This window comes from Oryctolagus cuniculus, chromosome 5 (genome assembly GCF_051225735.1).
Source record: "Oryctolagus cuniculus isolate XC-2025 breed Fujian yellow rabbit chromosome 5, ASM5122573v1, whole genome shotgun sequence".
Taxonomy (NCBI): Eukaryota; Metazoa; Chordata; class Mammalia; order Lagomorpha; family Leporidae; genus Oryctolagus; species Oryctolagus cuniculus.
The window spans coordinates 63,187,226-63,211,724 of NC_142871.1; the positions used below are offsets into that span (position 1 = coordinate 63,187,226).

The window sequence follows — 24,499 nt, forward strand, 5'->3', positions numbered from 1 at the left end:
CTCTCTGTCTCTCTCTCTCACTGTCCACTCTGCCTGTCAAAAAATTAAAAAAAAATAAATAAAAAAGATAAAAATAAAAAAAAAATTCTGATGCTAACCGGCGCTGTGGCTCACTAGGCTAATCCTCCACCTGTGGCGCTGGCACACCGGGTTCTAGTCCCGGTTAGGGCTCTGGATTCTGTCCTGGTTGCCCCTCTTCCAGGCCAGCTCTCTGCTGTGGCCAGGGAGTGCAGTGGAGGATGGCCCAAGTCCTTGGGCCCTGCACCCACATGGGAGACCAAGAGGAAGCACCTGGCTCCTGGCTTCGGATTGGCGCAGTGCGCCGGCAGTAGCAGCCATTTGGGGGATGAACCAACGGAAGGAAGACCTTTCTTTCTCTATCTGTCTCTCTCTCTCACTGTCCAATTCTGCCTGTCCAAAAAAAAAAAAAAAAAAATTGATGCTGGTCCCAGGCACTTCAGCAGTTGCAAGTTACCACGTAGACGTGGTCAAGTCCAAGACTCACACCACCTACAACCAGTCCCACAAATGGCACAGAAATGGCATCAAGAAACCCTGATCACAAAGGGGCCAGCGCTGTGGCGCAGCAGGTTAACACCCGGGCCTGAAGCTCCGGCATCCCAGGTGGGTACCAGTTCTAGTCCCGGCTGCTCCACTTCCTATCCAGCTCTCTGCTATGGCCTGGGAAAGCAGTAGAAGATGGCTCAAGTCCTTGGGCCCCTGCACCCACATGGAAGACCTGGAAGAAGCTCCTGGCTCCTGGCTTCAGATCGGCACAGTTCCAGCCATTGCGGCCATCTGGGGAGTGAACTAGAGGAGGGAAGACCTCTCAGTAACTCTGGCTTTCAAATAAATATTTTTTTAAAAAAAGGATTGAAGCTTATAAAAAGTAAAAAGAAACCCTGATCACAAAGATTTCTTAAAGGGGTGGACCCCAAATTCCTGAGGACCATGAGTTTTTCCAAGAAGCGCAACAAGAAGGGCCTGAAGAAGAAGCAGGACAACACCGCCAAGGCTGTGAGTGCACCTGCTGAAGCTATCAAGGCCCTGGTCAAGCCTAAGGAAGCTAAGCCCACGATCCCAAAGGGTGTCAGCCACAAGCCGGATTGAGTTGCCGACATCGCCTACCCCAAGTTTGAGAAGTGTGCTTTGCCCACATTGCCAGGGATCTCAGGCTGTCCCAGCCAAAGACCAAGGCAAAGGTCAAGACTGAACCTCAAATGAAAGACAAAGATAAGGCCCATGCTGAAACCAAGTCCAAGGCCCAGGCTCAGACCAAACCCAGAGTCCAGGCCCAAAGCAAGCCCAAGGCTCAGGCCCAGGCTGCACCTGCTCCTGCAGCTCCAGTTCCAGCTCAGGCTCCCTCCAAAGGTTCCCAGCCCCCTGCGAAGGCTCCATAGTAAGTGCCTTTGTCTGCCAATACAAAGGACAGAAGGACGGATGTGACCCCTGGGCTGTGTGTGCCTGGGGCTTGTGACTTCCTGTGCTGTTTGTACAAATAAACCTGAGTCAAGGAAAAAGAAAAATTTCTGATGGAAATCACACCAACTAGAATGTGTCAGAATATTTCTGTTTGTGGAACACAAAGCCATAGTGGTTATATAACAAATAGATATTAACTTTGTTCATGCTTTATATTTATAATCCAGTATTTTTTCATAATGTGGTCCCTGCCTCCATTTAATTTGTTTTTATTTTAAAAGAGGAACAACAGAGAGGGAAAGAAGAGAGTAAGAGAGAGAGAGAGAGAGAGATTGATTTTCTATCTATAGGTTTATTCCCTAGGTGCATGCAAGAGCCAGGGCTGGGACAGGTCAGAGCCAGGAGCTAGGAAATCCATCTGAGTTTCCCACATGGTTGGCAAAGACCCAAATATCTGAACCCTCATCTGCTGCTTCCCAGGGTGTGCATTAACAAGAAGCTGGATCAGAAGTGGTGGCAGAACTTGAACCCAGCCACTCTGATATGGGATGTGTAGGTCCCAAGCAACGGCTTACCCCACGGAACCATAATATCTGTTCTCCCCCAACTTTTTTATGCTTCAGGACCCACAACATTTGCTTTTCAACAAGATGATTGTTTTTTCCTGGAGTTTTAATTTTAATCTCTACTGAAAATTTTTCTTATTACTTGAATATACACCTGTGAAACTGCCCATAGTGAATGCCTCTATTTGTGACACCATTCCTATTATATATATATTTTTTTAATATTTATTTACTTGAAAGAGTTCCACAGAGAGAGAAGGAGACACACACATACACACACACACACACAGAGAGAGAGAGAGAGAGAGAGAGAGAGAGAGAGGTCTTCCATCGGCTGGTTCACTCCCCAGATGGCTGCAACAGCTGGAGCTGCGCCGATCTGAAGCCAGGAGCCAGGAGCTTCTTCCAGGTCTCCCACGTGAGTGCAGGGGCCCAAGGACTGGGGCCATCTTCCACTGCTTTCCCAGGCCACAGTAGAGAGCTGGATCAGAAGTGGAGCAGCTGGGACTAGAACCGGCACCCATATGGGATGCTGGCACTGCAGGCAGTAGCTTTACCTGCTATACCACAGTGCCGGCCCCACCAAGTTATATCTCTGTTTGGTTGGGAAATTCCATTAAGTGCTAGTCTAATGGCTTAATGTAAACTATCAATCTTATTTTTAAAATATATTTATTATTTGTTTGAAATGCAAAGTTATGGAGGCAGAGAGAGAGAGAGAGAGAGAGAGAGAGAGGTCTTTCACCCGCTGGCGCTGGTTCACTCCCAAAACGGCTGCAATGGCTGGGACTGGACCAGACCAAAGTCAGGAGCCAGGAGCTTCATCCAGGCCTCTCACAAGAGCGCAGGGCCCAAGGACTTGGACCATCTTCCTCTGTTTTCCCAGGCACATTAGAAGGGAGCTGGATGAGATGTGGAGCCACCAGGATTTGAACTGGTGCCCATATGGGATGCTTCACTTAGGCGGTGGCTTTACCTGCTAAGCCACAGCACCAGTCCCTGTGGATCGTTTTTGCTTATGTTGGTTTGTTAGTCCATTTGTGCTACTATGACCAACTACCTGCAACTGGGGAATTTATAAGGAGTAGAAACATTTCTCACAGTTCTAGAGGCTGGGAAGTACAAGATCAAGGCCAGGGCAGGCTTGGCACCCAGTGATGGGCATGATCTCACTTCCAAGACGGAGCCTTGCTGCTGCAGCCTCCAGAGGGGAGGATCTACTCAGCAGAAGTTGGAAGGTAGGAGCCAGGAGTTTCACCCAGGTCTCCCACGTGGGTGGCAGGGACCTGAGGACTTGGGCCATCCTCTGCTGCTTTCCAAGGCTCATTAGTAAAGAATTGGAGCAGAAATAGAGCAACCAGGACTTGAAATAGCACCTGTGTTGGTACCGGTGTCAAAGTGTCAGCTTAACCTGCTGTGCCACAAGCATGGGTCCCAGGCCCCACCTTTTAATGCTATAACATTGGCAACTACACTTTAGTACCTGAATTTTCCAATGAACACATTCAAACCGTAACAGTTGGTAAGGCATAAAATTAATTCATAAAGGAATAATCTGAGTTTTATAATTCATTGTGGACAACAAATTCTCAGCTTTGTAATCACGAAAGGAGGGACAGAAAAGAACAAACAGTATCAACAAGTCCAACATGCTTTAGAAAAGAGGAGTCAAAATATTAAGCTGCTCCCAATGCTAAAACTATAGCTCTGAGTTTCTCTTTTAAAATTGTTTTCGTGATTTCAGAGTTGAGTATAGTCTCACTGATTTCCAGCTCCTGGCTCCCTTTACTTTCCAGATATGATGCTGTGGTTTCATTGGGTCCCAAGATCCTTGGGTTAGCAGAGGAAAGGGTTGTAATCATTTGGAACCATTTTCCCAGCACATGGGTCATGATTTGAAATTTCAATTGGGTTAATGATGTAAAAGATTTTTGTACATCATAAGTGTTGCACAAGTGTTACTTTGTTGATGTTACTAATGTCATTATGATGGGACATTTCATTGTTATTATGTACAAAAAACAATTGGTTAATTTGTATCAGAAAACACATCCTATTTTTTTTAAAGAATTATTTTATTTATTTGAAAGACAGAGTTACAGAGAGAGGTAGAGCAGGAGGGAGAGGTCTTTCATCCTGGTGGTTCACTCTCCAAATGGCCACAATAGCTGGAGCTGAGCTTGGAAGCCAGGAGCCAGAGCTTCTTCCAGGTCTCCCACGCGGGTGCAGGGGCCCAAGGACTTGGGCCATCTTCTACTGCTTTCCCAGGCCATAGGAGAGAGCTGTATCAGAAGAGGAGCAGCCGGGACTCGAACTGGCGCCCATATGGGATGCTAGCGCTGTAGGCTGGGGCTTTAACCTGCTGTGCCACAGCACCAGCCCCAACACTTATCCTCTTACGGGAAGAAAATCCTGACTCTGAAACAAGGTAAGAGGGGCTTAGCATTAAATGTCATTTTCTAGGCATTGGTAGTAAAGGTTGCAGTCCACGGGAACATGAGGGAAGGGGATCACTGGAAATCACTGCGTGTACCTATTTAATAATTCGGTTCCTTTCAATCTCTGTGTAGCAACTAATTCCATTAAATAGAAAAATGAATAATTTTGATTATAGCTAAACAAATGTATAAATGTAAACCAATACCAGTAATATAAAGAATACAATAATGAAGGAAAATTTCACTCAGGGAAAAAATGAGTTAAGAAGAATCTAAAAAGGATCAGGCTTTCTATACTGGACAGGAAATATCTACTCAGCAATTACAACGAAATGGATTAAAATACATATTTACAGAAACAAATGCAGATGAGACTAAAATACCCTTTAATATGTGGTGTTAGACTAGGATGAAATATGTTTGTAGTTCTGCTTTCTTCATATCCATTTACTATTATGAACTATTTCCCTAAAAACTCTATTCAAGGAAAAAGTTTGTTAGGTTAAAAACATCATGAATAAGAAATTGAATCAGAGATTGTGATGAAATTAATTCAAGGTACGATTTAGGTTTGGAGAATACTTGAGTGGTCAGAGTTTACCTATGCTCAGTTATGTTAACTTTGAGGATAAAAGGTATTTATACTTTTGAATACAGAAGATCCATTTTCAAATCTGTAATATGCTTTGAAAAAAAATCTTATTTTAGATTGTTCATGAGTTTAGCAAACTAATGTGATTTGTTCAAATTGTTCCGTGGTTAAGCTTGGTTGAAGCCACTCTCATGCATGATCCGCAGACTGCACCAAGTAGATGAGGGAAGCCAGAAGCGGAGTGTTTGTCATCGATAATGGATATTGCCACAAGGTTATAAAACCCACCTATTATCTTTACGCAAAAGCGGAGTAGAACATAATTAGAACCAGTTCAACATTATTAAAACCTGGGCAGTCTTAACAACAGGTTGAACACAAACAAAAGGAACTTCAGGGTCCCACTCGCTTGAGTGGAGCCGAGCTGGCCAAGAATTGCTCATGCCGGGCACGTCGATATGTTGGTGCCCGGCGGCCGCAAGGCTGCGCTGGCTTGGCAGCCCAGCTTGCTGGTCACGGTGTCCTTGGTCACTGTCCCCCTCCAGTGGAGTCCTTGGAAACTTCCCACAGCAAAGGGAACGCAGGGAAAACGACTTGGAGAAATGTTCCCTCCAAGCGGGTGGGTGGGAAGTGTGAAAGGGACGACAGAAGGCAGGCGAACGGAATGTTAGGAAGAACAGCCTTGGTCACCACACTGGTCCTGGACAGAGGACGGGCCACCGACACCGGGCACACGGAAAGCCACTTCGCCCCTCAAGGGAGGCTTCAGAAATGCGGCCTGACGTGGGGTCTTCCAGGTTACGTCGTTTTCCTTTGAAAGGCGTTTTCACAACGATTTCCTGGAATCCTCACCACCACCCTTCAGGCCCCCCCAGAAGGGCGGGCGAGGCGAGGGGTTGCAGAGAGAGGGTCTTCGCCCCGCCCCCAGCCACGCCGGCACCGCCCCCCGGGCTCCCCAGAGCGCCCCCGGCCCCGGCTGCCCCCAGCCCGCAGCCTGCAGGGGCACGCGACGCGGAGCTCAAGGGCACCGGCTTTGTGGCGTCAGAGCCATCTGGGTTGGAATCCCCAGACCTTCTGTGCCTTCTGCGTTGACCTTGGGCAAATCTCTGCGGGCATCAGTTTTCCTCATCTGTTAGGGGCAGCGATGCTTGGCTTAGTCCCAGCGGGTTTTACTGAGGCGTAAGAGATAGAAAGCAGTAAAGGTCCCAGCCTAGCGCCTGGGCGGTGGAGAGCGCTCCTGAGCTGGAAACTACAGATGTCAGCCGCGCTGGGGCGCGTCTGCAAGGGGGCGTGGCGTAGGCAGTGGTCTTTTAATAGCAAACATTATCTTGCAAAAAACCCACAGCAGCAACTCCCTCCTCCAGCCCCCTCTCCTGGGAAACACTTGTTTCCAACTTGTGGGGGCTGCAGGAGGGGATCACAACCACCAGGGCAACTGAAAAGCGAGAGGCCGGCACGGGTAGGGACGACCCAGAGCGGGAGGCGAGGAAGCCTTGCTCTGCTCCTGGGGGATCGCCCGTGCCCGCTCTCTCCGCCGGGAAGCCTTCGCGGGGACCCCACGTGCAGGAATCCGGGCTCCGGCGCCGGGCGCTGGGAAAGGAAGCGGCGGAGAAAGGGGCGGTCTTCTGGGCTAGGGGCGGGGCCTCAGGGCGGGCCTACAAGGGCTTGGGGGCGTGGCTAAGGGAGGCCCTCGCAGAGTTCCACCGCTGCGCGCGCCACGTCTCTCTTAGTGAGCGTTTGGGTGACAGGCCCGGAGGAGGGAAAAGCAGAACGGGGCGGGAACTAGCTCCTCTCGCGAGAGCTGGCGACGGCAGCAGCGGCGACGGCGTGTCCGTGAGAGTAGCGTGGGGGCGGGGAGGAGAGGCGGTGGCGGCGGTGGCGGCGGCGGCGGCGGCGTCCGAGCTGCGCCACACGGGGCCGGAGCGCCGGGAGTCGGAGCGCCGAGCGGGGTCGTGGCGGCGGCGGCGGCGGCGGTGGTGAGAAGAGCCAGGAGGAGGGAGTGCCATGGCGGGGCAGCAGTTCCAGTACGATGACAGCGGGAACACCTTCTTCTACTTCCTCACCTCCTTCGTGGGGCTCATCGTGATCCCAGCCACCTACTACCTCTGGCCCCGAGACCAGAATGCCGGTGAGTGCTGCCGGCGCCTGCCTGCGGTTCCGCGCAGGCCCCGCCGCCCCCTCTGGGCCCCGCCGCTCCCGCCTGCCTGCCCCGGCCGGGCCCGGCCCGGCCCGGCCCAGCCCAGCCCAGCCCAGCCCTCCGCGTCCGGGGTGACACGGGCCGCGCGGTCCGGCCTCGGCGTCCAGGCGTCCGCCGCCGGCAGGACCCGGGCTCGGCGGCGCTGGCCTCGGTGCCTTCCCACCCCTCTTCATTGTCCTCCTCGAGAGTTCGCCTCGCACCCTCTCTCCATTGTTCTGGACGCTGGTTGCAGCCGCTTCCTGCCTCTTTGTGTTCTTGCCTCTGCTTTTATGGGCTCGCTTGCTTTTTTTTCGTGAAGGGAGCGGGATGGGATGGGATGGGGAGGTGCGAGGAGTTGGCGAAGGAGGAAGCCAGGCGTGCAGGCACACAACTCCGAGCCCGCACCCTCCCCCGTTCGCCTGCCGCAGCTGACGGTACAGATGTTTCGAGGCACCCTGCGAGCTGGGTGGCATGTTTAGGAGTCTCAACTGAGCTCACCAGCCGCCCACCCCCGTCACTTCCTCCCGTGGCTTTTTCTTTTATTCACTCAGACTGTGGGGGTTGGAAGCGATGCCTTTATTATTCCTCCTAGCCAAAAAAAAAAAAAAAAAAAAAAAAAAAAGGCGTTTGTGTCTCTTCTTTTCTTTGGAGTTTCCTGTTTATGACGGAAAAAGTGCAAGTGTGTGGGATTAAGACTCCTGTAAGTCGTAGGTAGTTGTGCAGTGCCAGATCCGTTTGCTTTTAGTTCTGAATCTTTTCGCGACGAACACTATCGTATTAGAACACAGGATAATAGAGGTTCTTTAAAAGTCATTTTTCTGTTCGAGTAATGTTTCGATTCCATTTGTTGTCCTCTGCGAGGACATGTTGACAGATGATGTTCTTAAAGTCGATGGAACAGCAGGAGTCTGCGTGGGTTATTTATGGTAGTGTTAGCAGTGACTACTTGGATTTTAATATTAACATTTAGAGAGAGCTTTCTTGTTACAAGAGATATGCTAACTTAAATATCTTAAGTCGGGTGTGGTGGAAGTCTAGGTTGTCTAGGTTACTTATTGTACTTTGGGGAAATTGCTAATAGGAAAACATTGGATCAACTCAGAGCTTGTTGTACATTAAGACTGATTTAAAGCCCTGTAAAATTCTAAAGTTATGCATAATAGAACCAAAACACTGTGCGTTTAGGGTAAAGAGCAACAAAGGACTCCATGTTTTGGAACGTTTGACAGTTTAAATAGGCAATGCAAGACTCTGCCATAGTTACCAGTGTTGAGTTTTCTCATTCAGTGGGTAGTTTACCAAATGTGGATTTTGGACTGTTGTCTTGTTTTTTCCTAGGTGCATTTGGATTGTGTGGGTTCTTTGGACAATGGATGTCTCTAAGTGATTAATTCTAAGTATTGTAATGGTTTATCTGTAAAACCTTGACCAGTCTGGTACTTCAAGGTAGAAGGGCCCACTTCTGGGTATGGTGTTTTTACTTGTCACCCATTTGTACATGCAGTTGGCTGTGTAGAAGACAAAAGAGTATCAGCAGGATAGGTAGGTTTTGTTACAGTGTGGTTGGAGAAGCTGCTCTGATTTCAGAAATTAGTCACCACTAACTGAATTTCTGAAATTTGAAAGCCTTTTTCATAGTGACTTTTACCGTATAAAATTTGATGACACAGGCAAGTCGTTCTTGAACCCCTTTAATGCATAGATGGTTTTAGACAGATGGTGGCAGTTTAGGTGGAGGGAATTGACGGCCTGTAAGTCATGAACTTCAAATGTTACTTTATTTAATCCTTTAAAAAATGTAGTGAGATATAGCTACAATGATTAACCCAGTTTTACAGATGAGGAAACTGGAGGTTGGGGGGCCTAAGTAACCTTACTATGTGGTGGAGTCTGGATTAGAACATTGGTCTGCTTAGCTGCAAAGCTCTGTGTCGGCATACCGCTGGGTAGAAAACTGGGTGAACCATGGATGTTGATTTGCCCCTTCTGTACCTCCATTTGCCTTAGTAAACGTATGCACGTGTTGATGCGCTTGTTTGGTCTTGCCCCAAATTTCATTATTAAAATTAATGTGGACACTTATATACTCTTCTGATCATGATGAAAATTGCTGGGCACCACTTGGACTTTTATCATGGATTTACCATAATAATTTGTTTCTTTAAAATTACAATGGAATTAAAAGGATGTTTTCATCATAGTGAATACTCCCCACTCCCAAGCCTAGTTACAGTATCTTGAATATCAAGCAGAAATCTTGAATTACAGGTTCATACAAAACTTTGTAAAAGTTTTTTCAGATGTTTGCAACAAAATAATTTGTTGACTTTACTGATGGAGGTTACTTAATCTTTTTTTGGGGGGGGGATTAATTTTATTTGAAAGGCAGAGTTAGAGATCTGCCATCCCATCTACTGGTTCAGTCCCCAAATGGCTAGCTGCTATGGTCAGGGTTGGGCTAGGTGGAAGCCAGAGGCCGGGAGCCAGGAGATTCATCAGGGGTCTCTGTCTTGGGTGCCATGGGCCCAAGTATTTGGGCCATCTTCCACTGTTTGCCCAGGCACATTAACGGGGAGCTAGATTGGAAGTGGAACAGCGTGGACTCAAACAGGCACCCATATGGGATGCCAGCACTGCAGGTGGCTACTTAACCCGCTGTTCCGCATGCTGGCCCCTGCTTAATCTTTATTCATCTTACTTAAAAAAGTCATGTTTTGCTTTTAGAATATTAATGTATTTGGTTATTGGCGCTTTTTTATTTTTTATTTTTTTAATTTGACAGAGTTAGGGAGAGAGAGAGAGACAGAGAGAAAGGTCTGCCTTCCGTTGGTTCACCCCCCAAATGGCCGCCACGGCTGGCACGCTGCGCCGATCTGAAGCCAGGAGCCAGGTGCTTCCTCCTGGTCTCCCATGCGGGTGCAGGGCCCAAGCACTTGGGCCATCCTCCACTGCCCTCCCAGGCCACAGTAGAGAGCTGGACTGGAAGAGGAGCAACCGGGACAGAATCCGGCGCCCCAACCGGGACTAGAACTGGGGTGCCGACTCCACAGGCGGAGGATTAGCCTGGTGAGCCACGGCGGGCCTTGTTTGTGCTTTTTGAGACCTTCCAGGCCAGGCCGGGGTATAAACACTGTTAATTTTTCTGAAATCCAGAAGTCTGCCCTCAAGTTTCTGAATAGAGGCTGTGGACTTGGAGTAGGGTTTCTGAGTAACACCGTAACATATTTTAATATTTGCTTTTAAAGATTATCTAGTATTCCTGTGAAGTTCTTACATTGCTAAATAAAAAATAAAGGCATGAGTTTGAATTTCAGAGTTCTTCTGACAGTCTTGAGTTTTCAGGGATATTTTCTGCATGAAAGTATGAAAAGATTTTCTTTGCTGACAGTCACACAACCTTTTTTTTTAATTTTTTTTTTTTATTTGACAGGTAGAGTTATAGATAGTGAGAGGGAGAGACAGAGAGAAAGGTCTTCCTTTCGTTGGTTCACTCCCCAAATGGCTGCTATGGTCGGCACTGCGCCTATCCGAAGCCAGGAACCAGGTGCTTCCTCCTGGTCTCCCATGCGGGTGCAGGGCCCAAGGACTTGGGCCATCCTCCACTGCACTCCCGGGCCACAGCAGAGAGCTGGACTGGAAGAGGAGCAGCCGAGACTAAAACCCGGCGCCCATATGGGATGCCGGCACCACAGGTGGAGGATTAACCAAGTGAGCCACGGCACCGGCCCCAGTCACACAACCTTAAAGTCTGGTTTAAGCAATCTTTAAGTTTTTTTTTTTTTTTTTTTTTTTTTTTTTTTTTTTAAATGACATGAGGGATTTTGAATGTCACAGTTGGCGGTTGTTTCAGGATGACTCTTGGAATTGTTGGGTTCTTAAGTGCACCAGGAGGCATATTGCCATTTCAAAGATTGTAAGAACTAGCATTTGGAAAGTAGATTTAGCTTGGTTAGTGATTGCATATTTGACATGTGAATTGAACTGACGCTGTTGTCTAAAGCATTATTAATGGAATCCTTTTGCTTTGATTTTTGTTTGACTTGCTGGGCTGTTGTTTGACTTGTGATAATATCCCTTTTAGTCATGAAGGGCCCTGCACTCTTGGGTGTTTGCAAATTGGGTGAATGAAATCACAAAATACTTTTTAGACAGTTACAGACAAAAATTTTATATGAAGAAATAATAATATGAAGGGTTTCAGTTTCCCAAGAATGATGGTTCTCAGTCTCTTTGTTAGTGTCACCTGGGGAGCTTTTAAAAACACTCCTGCCCATCTTCAGTTATTCTGATTTAATTGATCTGGAGTATGTGCTGCGTATTCATATTTTAAATGGTCCTTGTATGATCCTAAGTTGTAGTTGTGTTTGAGAAGTGATGTTTAGAAGAGAATTTCCTTAGGATAGTCTTTTGCTATAGTTGTCCTTTTGGAGGGTAGTAAGTTTGTTTTGATATGTTCTTTTTGCTTAGGAAAAAAATCCAAAAAAACTAAAGTCTTAGCTTTTTTGTTTTACAAAGCTAAAAAATGCTTATTATAGAACAGCACTGTAAAGTTATAATAGTTGGAAACCAAATATTTTTGAAAAAACAACTTTAATAATACAGGTTCACAACTAATGTATCAAAGTCACCTATTAATGGCTTCCAAAGTATTTAACATTTTGCTGTGATTGGAGCCTTAGGTATTTTGGGTATCCTTAAATTCTGAAATAATTTCACCTAGTTACCTTAGCCACTACCTAACTTTGATGTTGCTTTTAATATTGTCCTGTGACCTTATATGGCTGTCCGCTTTGTTCTGTCTTGACAGTGTTAACAGTTCTCTTGCATAGTACTTTTTACAAGTGTTCTTAATGTTTATGTGTAATTTCAATCTGACCATTATTGTTATAAGTACATAATTTTGTCTATTACATTTTAAACATTGTTCTCAGTTGTTTATACCAGATTCGCATTGGTGTATTTGGCAAAAGAAAATAACTGATTGCTTGTTCATAGAATTCATAGAATTTCAGTTAATCAAAAAATGCTTTTCATTCCATAGGTTAAAGATTATAGGTTTTTGAATTGAGGTAAAATAAATCATGACATTTTCCTGGGTTTTGTTTATTTTTTGACTCCTTGCCCTTGTCTTTGCCTCCATCTTACTTTTTGAAAATTTGGCCTTACTCCCTTTTTTACTTTTTCAACACTGGTTGGTTTTGAAGCATTGCTCTGTCACTTACTTACTCTCATTTTAGGAAAGTTAGTTGATTTTTGTACATTTCAGTGTACTCTTCTGTTAATTAGAGACAGTAATCTGTTTCATATTAAAGTGAGGATTGAAAAAAGGATTAAATGAGATGTAGAATGTTTAGAACAGTGTCTGACATATAGCAATGCTGTTATCTTCTTCTTCTGGTTGCATGGACTTTCTCAGATAATTTGGTTTGCTACTAAAGCACATTTGTTTTTTTGTTGTTGTTGTAGCGAGGATAATGAAACTTAAAAAATACATTTATTCATTACTTGTTTGCTCTCAAACAGTTCATAAGTGAATTGGCTTTGTGGCTTGGGAGTGTGAGCGGGAGCCCGCTTTTGGTGCTTAATAGTATAGTAATAAGAAAACCTTTAATTTGAAAAGGTAGAAATTTTGTTTTTTGAGTCCCATATTAGTCCTCATTTAGTTATCTCTGAACTTTCAGCCTCATTTTCTAAGGGTAATAATACCTACTCAAGAAGTGATTGTAAGAAGCAGAGGAAGAAATGCATGAAGACATGCTGGCTGATTGCACTGTAGGCGTTCCTTCATTTACAATTGTTTATAGAGTATTACTTTTATGCTAGATGCTGCTTTTAGGTGATGGGTCACTTTTATATATATGTTAAGAGTGACAACTATTTTACCTTAGTTTTTTTTAAAAGATTTATTTATTGTTATTTGAAAGTCAGAGTTACACAGAGAGAGAGGAGAGGCAGAGAGAGAGGTCCTCCATCCACTGGTTCAGTCCCCAACTGGGCGCAATGGCTGGAGCTGTGCCGATCTGAAGCCAGGAGCCAGGAGCTTCCTCTGGGTCTCCCATGTGGGTGCAGGGGCCCAACCACTTGGGCCATCCTCCACTGCTCTCCCAGGCCACAGCAGAGAGCCTGATCGGAAGTGGAACAACTGGGTCTCAAACCGGTGCCCACGAAGGATGCTGGCTCCTCAGGCCAGGGTGTTAACCTGCTGTGCCACAGCTGGCACCGCTTTTTTTTTTTTTTTTAAGTTTATTTATTTGAAAGGCAGAATGAGAAAGTGAGAGCAAAAGAGAGAGACAGACAGAAAGACACACTGATCTTCAATTCTTTGGTTTACTCTGCAACCACCAACAGCCAGGACTGTGGCCAGGCTCAAGGAAGCAATCTGAAACTCAATTCAGGTCTTCCACATGAGTACCAGGGACTCAAGTACTTGAGCCACCATAGGCTGCCTCTCAGGGTACACATTAGCCTGAAATTGAAGTCTGGACTTGATTGTAGGCACTCTGATAATGGATCAGATTTTTAAGTGAGTGTAATTTTTTCCTTAAATTGCATATACTTAATGCAGAAAAGCACAGAATGAAAACTGCTTATAATGCTTTTGCCCAAATCAATACAAGACAGTTAACATTTTGGTGTGTGCATCCCTTTTTTATTCCTGTGGGGAATAAAAGAATTTTTTTTAAAGATCTATTTTATTTATTTGAAAGTTACAGAAAGAGGTAGACAGAGAAAGAGAGAAAGGGAAGGAGAGAGAGAAAGAGGTCTTCTATTTGCTGGCTCACTTCCCAGATGGCTGCAATGACCAGAGCTGAGCTTATCTGAAGCCAGGAGCTTACTTCTGGTCTCCCACGTGAATGCAGGGGCCCAAAAACCTGGGCCATCCTCTGCTGCTTTCCCAAGTGCATTAACATGTAGCTGGATCGGAAGTGGAGCAGGCTGGGGCTTTAACCTGCTGGGCCGCAGTGCGAGCTGTGGGGATGATTTTAATGAATGATTTTTTTTATTTAATAAATGTGAATTTACAAAGTGCAACTTTTGTATTGTTGTGGCTCCCCCCCCGAAACTCCCTCCCTCCTGCGTGCCTCCCCTCTCCCTCTCCCTCTCCCTCTCCCTCTCCCTCTCCCTCTCCCTCTCCCTCTCCCATCCCGCCCTTCATCGAGTTTCATTTTCAATTACCTTCATATACAGAAGATCATCTTAGTATATACTAAGCAAGGATTTCAGCAGGCTGCCCTCACACAACCACACAAGGTATAGGGTATTGTTCGACTAGTAGTGTTGTCTTTAAGTTTCATAGTAAAACACATTAAGGACAGAGATAATACGTGGGGAGCATGTACCCAGTGACTCCTGTTGTTGATTTAACAATTGGCGAATGTGTTTTTATAGCTATGAATTTCTCCCTTAGCACTGACTTTGTCATGTCCCATAAATTTTGGTATGTAGTGTTCTGGTTTTCATTCTTCTCTGAAAATTTTCTGATTTCTCTTGTTGTTTCTTTGGTCTATTAAGAAAGTCTTATTTAATTTATTTGTTTTGGTGAATTTTACTTACTATAACAATTTTGCTTCTATTAATTTTTTTTTCAAGATTTATTTATGTATTTGAAATGCAGAGAGAGAAACAGACAGACATTTTCTATCCACTGGTTCACTCTCCAAATGGCCATAAGAGCCAAGACTGTACCTGGCAGAAGCCAGGAGCCGAGAGCTTCATCTGGATCTCCCATGTGGGTGGCAGGGGTCCTAGTACTTGGGCCATCTTCTGCTGCCTTAGAGGCGCCTTAGCCGGGAACTAGATTGGAAGCGGAGCAGCTGGCACTTGAACCAGTGCTCCAATATGGGGTCCAGCAATGCAGGCAGTGGCTTAAACTGTTGCGCCACAACCCTGTCCCTTCACTTACCTTTTTCTTCTGCCTACTCAAATGCCTTTGTATCCCTCTTGTGAAGTTTTCATTTTAGTTATTTGCTTTTCAGCTCCAGAATTTCCTTTTGGTTTCTTTTTAGATTTTTTCACTATTGAAATTAACATTTTGCTCATATGTAATTTTCTTGACATTTTTCATGACTTCCTTTATTCTTTGTACATCTTTTCTTAAAGTCTTTGGTAGATCTGCTGATTTGAGTTTATAATTTTTAAGATTTATTTATTTTGAAAGTTAGAGAGAGAGAGCGCTAAAATGAAAGAGCTATCCTCCATCTGCTGATTCACTCCCAAGATTGCTGCAATGTCCAGGGCTGGGCCAAGCCAAAGCCAGGAGCTTCATCTGTGTCTCCCACATGGGTGGCAGGGGCCTAAATGCTTGGGCCGTCCTCTACTGCTTTCCTCAAGCCATTAGCAGGGAGCTGGATTGGAAATGGGACACGAACCGGTACCAGTATGTGATGCAAGTGGCAGCTTAACCTCACTACAAAACAATGCTGGCCCCAGATTTATTTCTGTTGATGTGTTTTTTTCTTGAATGGACCATAGTTAATTTTTAAAAGCAGATTTATTTATTTATTTGAAAGGCAGAGTCACAGAGAGAGAAAGAGATCCTCCATCTGCTGTTCCACTGCCCAAATGGCCACAGTGGTCGGATTTCGGCTGTTCCGAAGCCAGGAGCCTGGAGCTTCCTCCAAGTCTCTCACGTGGGTACAGGGGCCCAAGCACTCGGGCCATCCTCTGCTGCTTTCCCAGGCACACTATCAGGGAGGTAGATCTGAAGTGGAGCAGCCAGGACTTGAACCAGCACCCACATAGGATGCTGGCACCTTAGGCAGCTTCACCCACTGCACCACAGCACCAGACACCATAGTTAACTATTTCTTTGTATGCCTTATGATTTTATGGTTATTGAAAACTGGACATTTGAATCTAATAATGTGATAACTCTGGGAATCTTCTCCAGCCTTTGCTTTTTTTGTTATTGTATTTAATTGTAGGCCTTGTCTGTTCATAGGATCAGCTTGAGATGTAAGCTTAAGGTCTCAAGTCTTGGGCCTGGCATTGTGGTGCAGCATGTTAAACTGCCACTTGTGATGCCAGCATCCCGTATGATTGGCAGTTCCAGTCCTGGCTGCTATACTTTCAATCCAGCTTCCTGCTATTGTACCTGAGAAAGTGGTGTAAGATGGCCCAAATACCTAGGCCCCTGCAGCAGTATGGGAGACCCAGATGGAGTTCCAGTGGAAGATCTCTCGCTCTTGCTCTCGCTCTTTTCCTCCCTCCTTTCATCCTTCCCTCCCTTGCTCTCCCTGTGGTGGGTTAATCTGCCGTCTGCTATGTTGGCATCCCATATGGGCACCAGTTCGAGTCCTGGCTGCTCCACTTCTGATCCAGCTCCCTGCCAATGTGTCTAGGAAATCAACAAAGGACGGCCCAAATGCTTGGGCTCCTGCCACCCATGTGGGAGACCCAAAAGAAGCTCCTGACTCCTGTTGTGGTCATTTGAGGAGTGAACCAGCAGGTGGAAGATCTCTCTATCTCTTCCTCTCTCTCTGTATCTCTGCCTGTCAAATAAATTAAAAAAAAAAGACAAAAACACCTCTGTCATTCTGCCTTTCAAATGCATAAATAAATCTTTTTTTAAAAGGTCTCAGTTCTTTTCTGAATGTGAGCCTTTCCCTTTATATGCATTCATTTCCTTATTCCCCCCAATATATGTGGTTGGTTTTGAATGCCCTACTCTTTAATGTGTAGCTCCCGAAAGGGAAAAAGAGAATAGTAAAGGGACAGAGGTAAAGGTGCCACCTTTTAAATTCCTTGGAAGTCACGTGGCTGGAGGAGGACAGTCAAAATGACCACGTGCCTCTGTATCTTTTTGTGATCAGAGCACAAATCCTTTTTTAAAATTATTTTTATTTTTTTTTATTTGACAGGTAGAGTTATAGATAGAGAGAGAAACAGAGAGAAAGGTCTTCCTTCTGTTGGTTCACTCCCCAAATGGCTGCTACAGCCGGCGCTGCGCCAATCCAAAGCCAGGAGCCAGGTGCTTCTTCTTGGTCTCCTGTGCAGGTGCAGGGGCCCAAGCACCTGGGCCATCCTACAGTGCCCTACTGGGCCACAACAGAGAGCTGGACTGGAAGAGGAGCAACTGGGACTAGAACTTTGTGCCCATATGGGATGCTGGCGCCACAGGTGGAGGATTAACCAAGTGAGCCACGGCTCCAGCCCCAAGAGCACAGATCCTTAGTATTTTGAAAATAAGGTCCTTTTTGCCCGCACTTGCTGTTGTAAGCTGCTCCAGGAATATCTGCCCAGCTTCCTGCCAGAAAGCTGGGAATGGCAAGAGGTACTGTGCTAAGAGCAGAAACCAACAGAAATAAATCACAAATTATGTCAAGCCTTTCCTTTGAAAGTTAAAAGCCTTCAGTAGACTTCAGAGTTGGATGCCAGCATTGTGATGCAGTGGGTTAAGCTACTGTCTGTGGTACTAGGCATCTATTATGAGTGTTGGTTTTGAGTTCTGGGATCCAGCTCCCTGCTAATGCACCTGGGAAAGCAGCAGAAGATGGCCCAAGTGCTTGAGGCCCTCCACCCACCTGGAAGTCCTGGGGCAAGTTCCTGGCTCCTGGCTTTGGCCTTGATGTGGTGGTCATTTGAAGAATGAACCCATGGATGGAAGTGCATGTGTGCTGTCTCTTTCAAATAAATAAATGGATATTTAAAACAATAGATTCCTGAGTTCTATAGCAGTTACATAGGACAGATTCCTGTGTTCCCTATTCCACCTTCTTCTGGGATGACTAGACCTAGTCTCTTGGTGGGGAAGGCTCTTCCTCCCCTTCCAGGCTGAGTCTCAGCTCAACTGCCGTTTATTGGATGCTCACTAACCTTGAGGTGAGGAGAGATCATTCTACTCATAACAGCACTTGAGCTGGCTTCCTGTATTATCTCAATTCTAGTTTTGAGAAAGTTGAGCTCTAGAGGAGGTAATCAATTTACGTAAAGCAGTATCGCTGTTGGGGAAGACTGGTTGTTGGACTGTTGCAGTGGATTCGTTTCTGGGAGGAGGAGCATGGTCGGGGCAAGAGGCCTGGAGTCACCACACAGACCTCGGGAGGGAGTCAGGTGAAAGCAGGCCTGAGGCAAGCAGCCTGCAGACTCATTTATTTCAGTTGCTGCAACAGCTTATATAGCCAAGGCAGCCAATCTGGTCAAGGGGCGGTCTATGCCCTAACAAATCACACCCTGTTGCCAGGCAGTTTCTGAAGCCATCCAATCACAGCCTCTTGCCAGGCAGACTCAGCCGTCATGTGGTTTTTGAAACCATCCAAAAACAGCCTGTTGCCAGGCAGACTCTGTTGCCAGTGGCCATCTTGGCATGGCCCTCTCATTCCACCACATTGAACTTAGATCTGTCTTACGTCAAAACTTCTCTTGTTAGCCACCACTGTGTTCTGACTCCTGTAATTAAATAAATATAACAGTATAATAATTTAAAATGGCAAGTGGAAAGTGCTATGGGAGTAAGTGATTCTGTTTATTTGGGAAAGTGTTCATGTAAATGAGGTGATTTAAGGTAGATTTTAAAGGTAAGCGGGAGAAGACCCTTCTAGAAGTAGGTGAAAGCTTGTGCAAAAGCGTGAAATGTAGTAAATGGTAAAGATGTGAATGGGATTGACCCTTAGGACTAAGTCAGCTGTTTAAAGAAGCTTATACTTCATCATAAAAGTCATTTAGTAAACAATGCAGGTTTCTAAGTAGGATATTTAGTCAGCTTTTCTTTTGTGGAGTTCTGTGTGCAGGCTGGGTAGGGAGAAACTAAATGTAGGGGAATCCATTTCAGAGGCTTGTTCTGTTGAGACATTAGATTGTAGAGGGAGGTTCAGATTAGAAGGAAAATTATAAGATAGTTTGGGCTCTCTGTGGAATATAAGTACTGGGGCAGGGTGAGTGAGAGAGTAGAGTGCAGATTTTAAATTGTCATTCATTTTCATCTTTTTTTGGTGCTTTGTTCTTTTTTTTTTTTACATTTCTTTTATTACTATTATTTCTCCATATGTTTGCTCACTAGATATATTATGCTTTTTTTTAAAAAAGATTATTTATGTGAGAGAGTTTCAGAGAGAGAGAGGAAGGAACAGAGGGACAGAAACAGAAACAGATCTTTCATGTATTGGTTCACTCCTCAAATAGTCATAAAGGCTGTGGCTGGGCCAACCAAAACCAGGAGCCTAGAACTCTACCCAGGTCTCCCATGTGGGTATCCAGGGCCCAAGTAAGTACTCTGGCCATCTTCTGCTTTCCCAGGTGCATGAGGGAGCTGGATGGGAAGTGGAGGAGCTGGACTTGAACTGGTGCTCATATGGGATACTGGTGTTACAGGTTGACAGCTAATCCACTTTGCCACAACATTGGCCCCAAATTACATGTTTATATCCTTTTCTGATGGGAATGGAGATTCCCAAACTATATTGTGGGGATGGAGAACCTTGGTTGGACTGGGAAAGACCCCCAGCTAGACTTAGTCCAGGTTCTTGTCTTCTCAAGTGTAAGAATAAACTGGGAGATGTAGGTAGAGGTGAATAGAAGAGCAGGATTTATTGAAAGGCAGAAGGGTAATACACACTCAGACATAAGTGCAGGCAGCCTGAAGAGCAATGGCCAGGGCTGGGCCAGGCCATGGCAGGAACCTGAAACTCCATCTCAGTCTCCCAAATGTATGGCAGGGGCTCAAATACTTGGGCCATCTTCTGCCTTCCCAGGTGCATTAACAGGGAGCTGGACTAGAAGCAGAACAACTAGGATGCCAGCGTTGCTGTTGGTGGCTTGATCCGCTGCAACACAAACCGGCCCCTTTACTTATTTCTACCCCTTAAAAGCTATTTGGTAATTGAACAGTTTTGGGATTAAGGATGGAGGATGACTTTTATTTATTTATTTATGCTTTAATAATATGATTGATTATCTCATCTCTTACTGAGTAGGAGACTGGCATTGTAGTTGAGCAGGTTAAGCCAGTTTTTGGGACACATCCCAGAGCACTGGTTTGAGTCCCAGTTGCTCTGCTTCCATTCCAGCTTCCTGCCAATGTGCCTGGGAAGGCAGGGGAAGATGATCCATGAACTTGGGCCCCTGCCACCCATATAGGAGATTGGGATGGAGTTCCTGGCTCCTGGTTTCTACCTGGTCTACCCCTGGCTCTTGTGACCATTTGGGGAGTAAACCAGAAGGTAGAAGGTTGATCTTTCTGTGTCTCTTCCCCTTTGTCTCTCTCTCTCTGCTTTTCAAATAAATCTTTTTTAAAAAAGAAAAGTGTAACCCAAATTACATAAAAAAATAATTGTTTGAAAAAATGAGTTTCAGCTTTGTGTTCCAAGTAGTGTATTTTTATGAATGTTCACTTGTAGGAGTGCATGGTCTTGCTAAGACTTTAGTTCTTGAAGTGATATTACAGATTAAGAAAAGTTTGAGTTATTATCTTAAAAAAACCCATTCCCACTTAGCCCACACAGAGGAAACCAGCTGGGAACTTGTGGCAGAAAGAATAATAGTACTACATTTAGAATTTATAGGTGTGGTGACAAACAAGGATTAGTAACTATATTATGTAAATATGATTTTATTTGAAGGTCTTGTTGCTAGCTGCTTGGTCTTAGGAGAACCTAGGAAATAAAAAAGGTTTATTTTCACTTTTTCAGGTGTTTATTACTTTTTTTTTTATTTGACAGGTAGGGTTATAGACAGAGAGTGAGACAGAGAAAGGTCTTCCTTCCATTGGTTCACTCTCCAAATAGCTGCTACGGATGGTGCCGCGCCAATCCAAAGCCAGGAGCTGGGTACTTCTTCCTGGTCTCCCACGCGGGTGCAGGGGCCCAAGCACTTGGGCCATCCTCCTCTGCCTTCCTAGGCCACAGCAGAGACTGGAAGAGGAGCAACCGGAACTAGAACCCTGCGCCCATATGGGATGCCAGTGCCACAGGCGGAGGATTAACCAAGCGAGCCACGGCGCCGGTCCCTCAGGTGTTTATTCCTTTAGTCATGCCTTTTATTCATACACAAAGGTCGTTACAAATATATCCATATTCTTGGATTTCCTTTTAGAAATGTTTCTTATTACCAGATTTTATTGATGAGAAATGTTGTTATACCATGTCATCATTGCATTCGTTTTTTTTCTCCAAAGATTTGTTTATTTGAAAGGCAGAGTTAGAGAAACAGAGAAAGAGATTTTCCATTTGTGGTTCACCCCCAAATGACTGCAATGCCAGAACTAGACTGGGCCAGGCCAAAGCCAGGAGTTCAGAACTCCATCTGGGTCCCCCATGAGGGTGCAAGGGCCATCCTCTGCTGCCTTCTCAGGTGCATTAACAGGGAGTTGGATTGGAAATGGAGAGCAGTCAGTGCTCAAACCAGCAGTCATATTGGATGTCGGCATCATAAGTGGCCACTTAACTCCCTGTGCTACAACACCAGCCCCACCACTGCATTCTTGAAAGGTCTAGTTAGTTAATTCTCTTAAAAAGATGTTTCTTACATCTTGGAATTGTGTGTCAGTAAGGATGAAGGAGTTTTCTTGTGTCTATTATAAATCTCTTCAGCTTTAGATTTTGTTTGTATAGTTAAATCTGGTACTTAGCATTCACTGTACTGGGTACAGCAGGTGATACAAAGATGAATGCAATGTAAATATAGCTGGGGCCAGCGCTATGGTGTAGTGGGTTAAGCAGTGCCGACATCCCATGTGGGTGCCGGTTCGAGACCTGGCTGCTCCACTTATGATCCAGCTATCTACTGTGGCCTGGGAAAGCAATGGAAGATGGCTTGGTTCCTTTGGCCCCTGCAACCGTTTGGGAGACCTGGCTTTGGATCGGTGCAGCTCCTGCAGTTGCAGCCAACTGGGGAGTGAACCAGTGGATGGAACACTTCTATCTTCCTCTTTCTGCCTCTCCTTCTCTCTCACTAACTCTGACTTTCAAATAAATAAATAAATATTAAAAAAAATATAGTCTTGTTTTGATAGTTTGTAATGTGGGTGGGGTATGGAGGATTAGGATTAGACAAATTCATGAATTATATCCAGAATCAGTAAAAAAAAACATGCAAAAGAAGTAAAAACAAGTGCTGTGGAAATTAGTTGGATAAATATTTGTACCTAATTGGGATAATAATGGGGATCTAGACATTAGGAAAGGTTTTGTAGTATAAGTGGATTTAGGCTTTAGGATGAGGAAAGATTTTTTTTTTTTTGACAGGCAGAGTGGACAGTGAGAGAGAGAGACAGAGAGAAAGGTCTTCCTTTTTGCCGTTGGTTCACCCTCCAATGGCCGCCGCGGCTGGCGCACCGCGCTGATCCGATGGCAGGAGCCAGGAGCCAGGTGCTTTTCCTGGTCTCCCATGGGGTGCAGGGCCCAAGCACTTGGGCCATCCTCCACTGCACTCCCTGGCCACAGCAGAGAGCTGGCCTGGAAGAGGGGCAACCGGGACAGAATCCGGCGCCCCGACCGGGACTAGAACCCGGTGTGCCGGCGCCGCTAGGCGGAGGATTAGCCTAGTGAGCCGCGGCGCCGGCTAGGATGAGGAAAGATTTTAATGAGTGGAATTGTGGGGGTGGAGGACAGAGGATAGTGCAAAGAGCCTGAGTGGAAGTGTAGAGACTAGGAAGCATGTAATATGTTCAAAGCATTGATTGGGTCAGTTGGAGCCAGGGTTCATAGGGTGAAAAAAATGTGAGAAAGGCCAAAAAAGCAGAGTTAAACCACAGAAAACCTTTTGTTTCTAAGAATCTTGAATTTTTTCTTTTGTGTTTGACATTTCACTTAGCATAATTTCAGTGTTCAGTCATATTGTAGCATGTATCAAAACTTTATTCTTTTTATGGCCCAGTAATATTCCATTGTTGGATCCATCACATTTTGTTTATCTGTTGAAAACTGGGCTGTTGCCCTTCAGCTGTTTTGAATAATGCTGCAGTGAACATTAGCATTCAGTATCTGTTTGAATTCTTCATGGCAGTTCTTTTGAGTATGTTTTTAGGAGTGGAATTGTTGGGTCTCATGGTAATTCTGTTTAGCTTTTTGAGGAACTCCCAAACTGTTTCCCACAGTGGCTGCACCTTTTACTCTCTTAGCATCAGTGTGTGAGGGTTCCAATTTCCACATATCGTCAATATTTTCCATAAAAAATTGTAACTTTACTACTAGATTTGAAATGGTTTCATTATGGTTTGTGGTTATTGACCGTTTGTTGAAGTTCTTGGGGGAAATTTTTATTCAAATCTGTTGTCTGTTTTATTCATTTATTTTTATTTATTTATTTATTTATTTTTTGACAGGCAGAGTGGACAGTGAGAGAGACAGAGAGAAAGGTCTTCCTTTGCCGTTGGTTCACCCTCCAATGGCCGCCGCGTCCGGCGCACCGCGCTGATCCGATGGCAGGAGCCAGGTACTTCTCCTGGTCTCCCATGGGGTGCAGGGCCCAAGCACTTGGGCCATCCTCCACTGCACTCTCGGGCCACAGCAGAGAGCTGGCCTGGAAGAGGGGCAACTGGGACAGAATTCGGTGCCCTGACTGGGACTAGAACCTGGTGTGCCGGCGCTGCAAGGTGGAGGATTAGCCTAGTGAGCCGCGGCGCCAGCTGTTGTCTGTTTTTAAATTTTTTAAAATTCTTTTTAAATGTATTTGAGTGGCAGAGACAGAGACAGACAGAGCTCCCCTTAGTTAGTGAGCTCCCCAAATGCCCATAGTGGCCAGAAGTGGGCCAGGCTAAATCTAGGAACCAGGAACTCAATTCAGGTCTCCCAGGTGGGTGGTAGGAAACCAACTTCTTGAGCTGTGATCTGTCTTCCAGGAAGTTGGAATCAGGAACCAGAGCTGAGAATTGAATTCAGGTATTCTACTATGGCTGAGATGTCTTAATTGGTATCTTAATTTCTAGAGCAAACATCTACTCCATTTGCCCGTTTTTTGATTGGGTGGTTTATCTTTTTCTTGCTGACTTATAGGAATTCTTTATGTATTCTTGCTACGAATCCCTTACTAGATATATGATTTGCAAATATTTTCTCCCATTCTATGAATTGCCTTTTTACTTTCTTGATAATGTCCTTTGAACTAAAAGCCAAAAGTATTTGATACTGCTGAAATTCAATTTATCTTTCTTTGGTTGCTTATGCTTTTGGTGTCATATCTCTGAATCTGTTGCCAACTCTAAGTAAATGGAAATTTACCTTCATGGTGTGTTCTAAGAGATTTATGATTTTAACTATTATATTTAGGTATTTGATCTACTTTGAGCTAATTTTTGTATAAGATACAATGAGGGAGGGGTCCAAATTCATTGTTTTCGGTTTGCAAACCAGCACTACTGAAGAATGTTCTT

At 45.2% G+C, this 24,499-nt stretch overlaps 1 protein-coding gene and 1 pseudogene across 1 annotated transcript in view; both read left to right on the forward strand.

Moving 5' to 3' along the window:
* Positions 1-439: 439 nt before the first annotated feature.
* LOC127493163 (large ribosomal subunit protein eL29-like) lies at positions 440-1,400 on the forward strand (annotated as a pseudogene).
* Positions 1,401-7,022: 5,622 nt separating this feature from the next.
* Positions 7,023-24,499, forward strand: part of SEC63 (SEC63 protein translocation regulator) — a 90,942-nt gene continuing 73,465 nt past the window's right edge. Inside the window, exon 1 of the mRNA NM_001171321.1 lies at positions 7,023-7,146. Within this exon, the coding sequence (NP_001164792.1) occupies positions 7,023-7,146 (124 nt within the window). The remainder of the gene's footprint in view (positions 7,147-24,499) is intronic.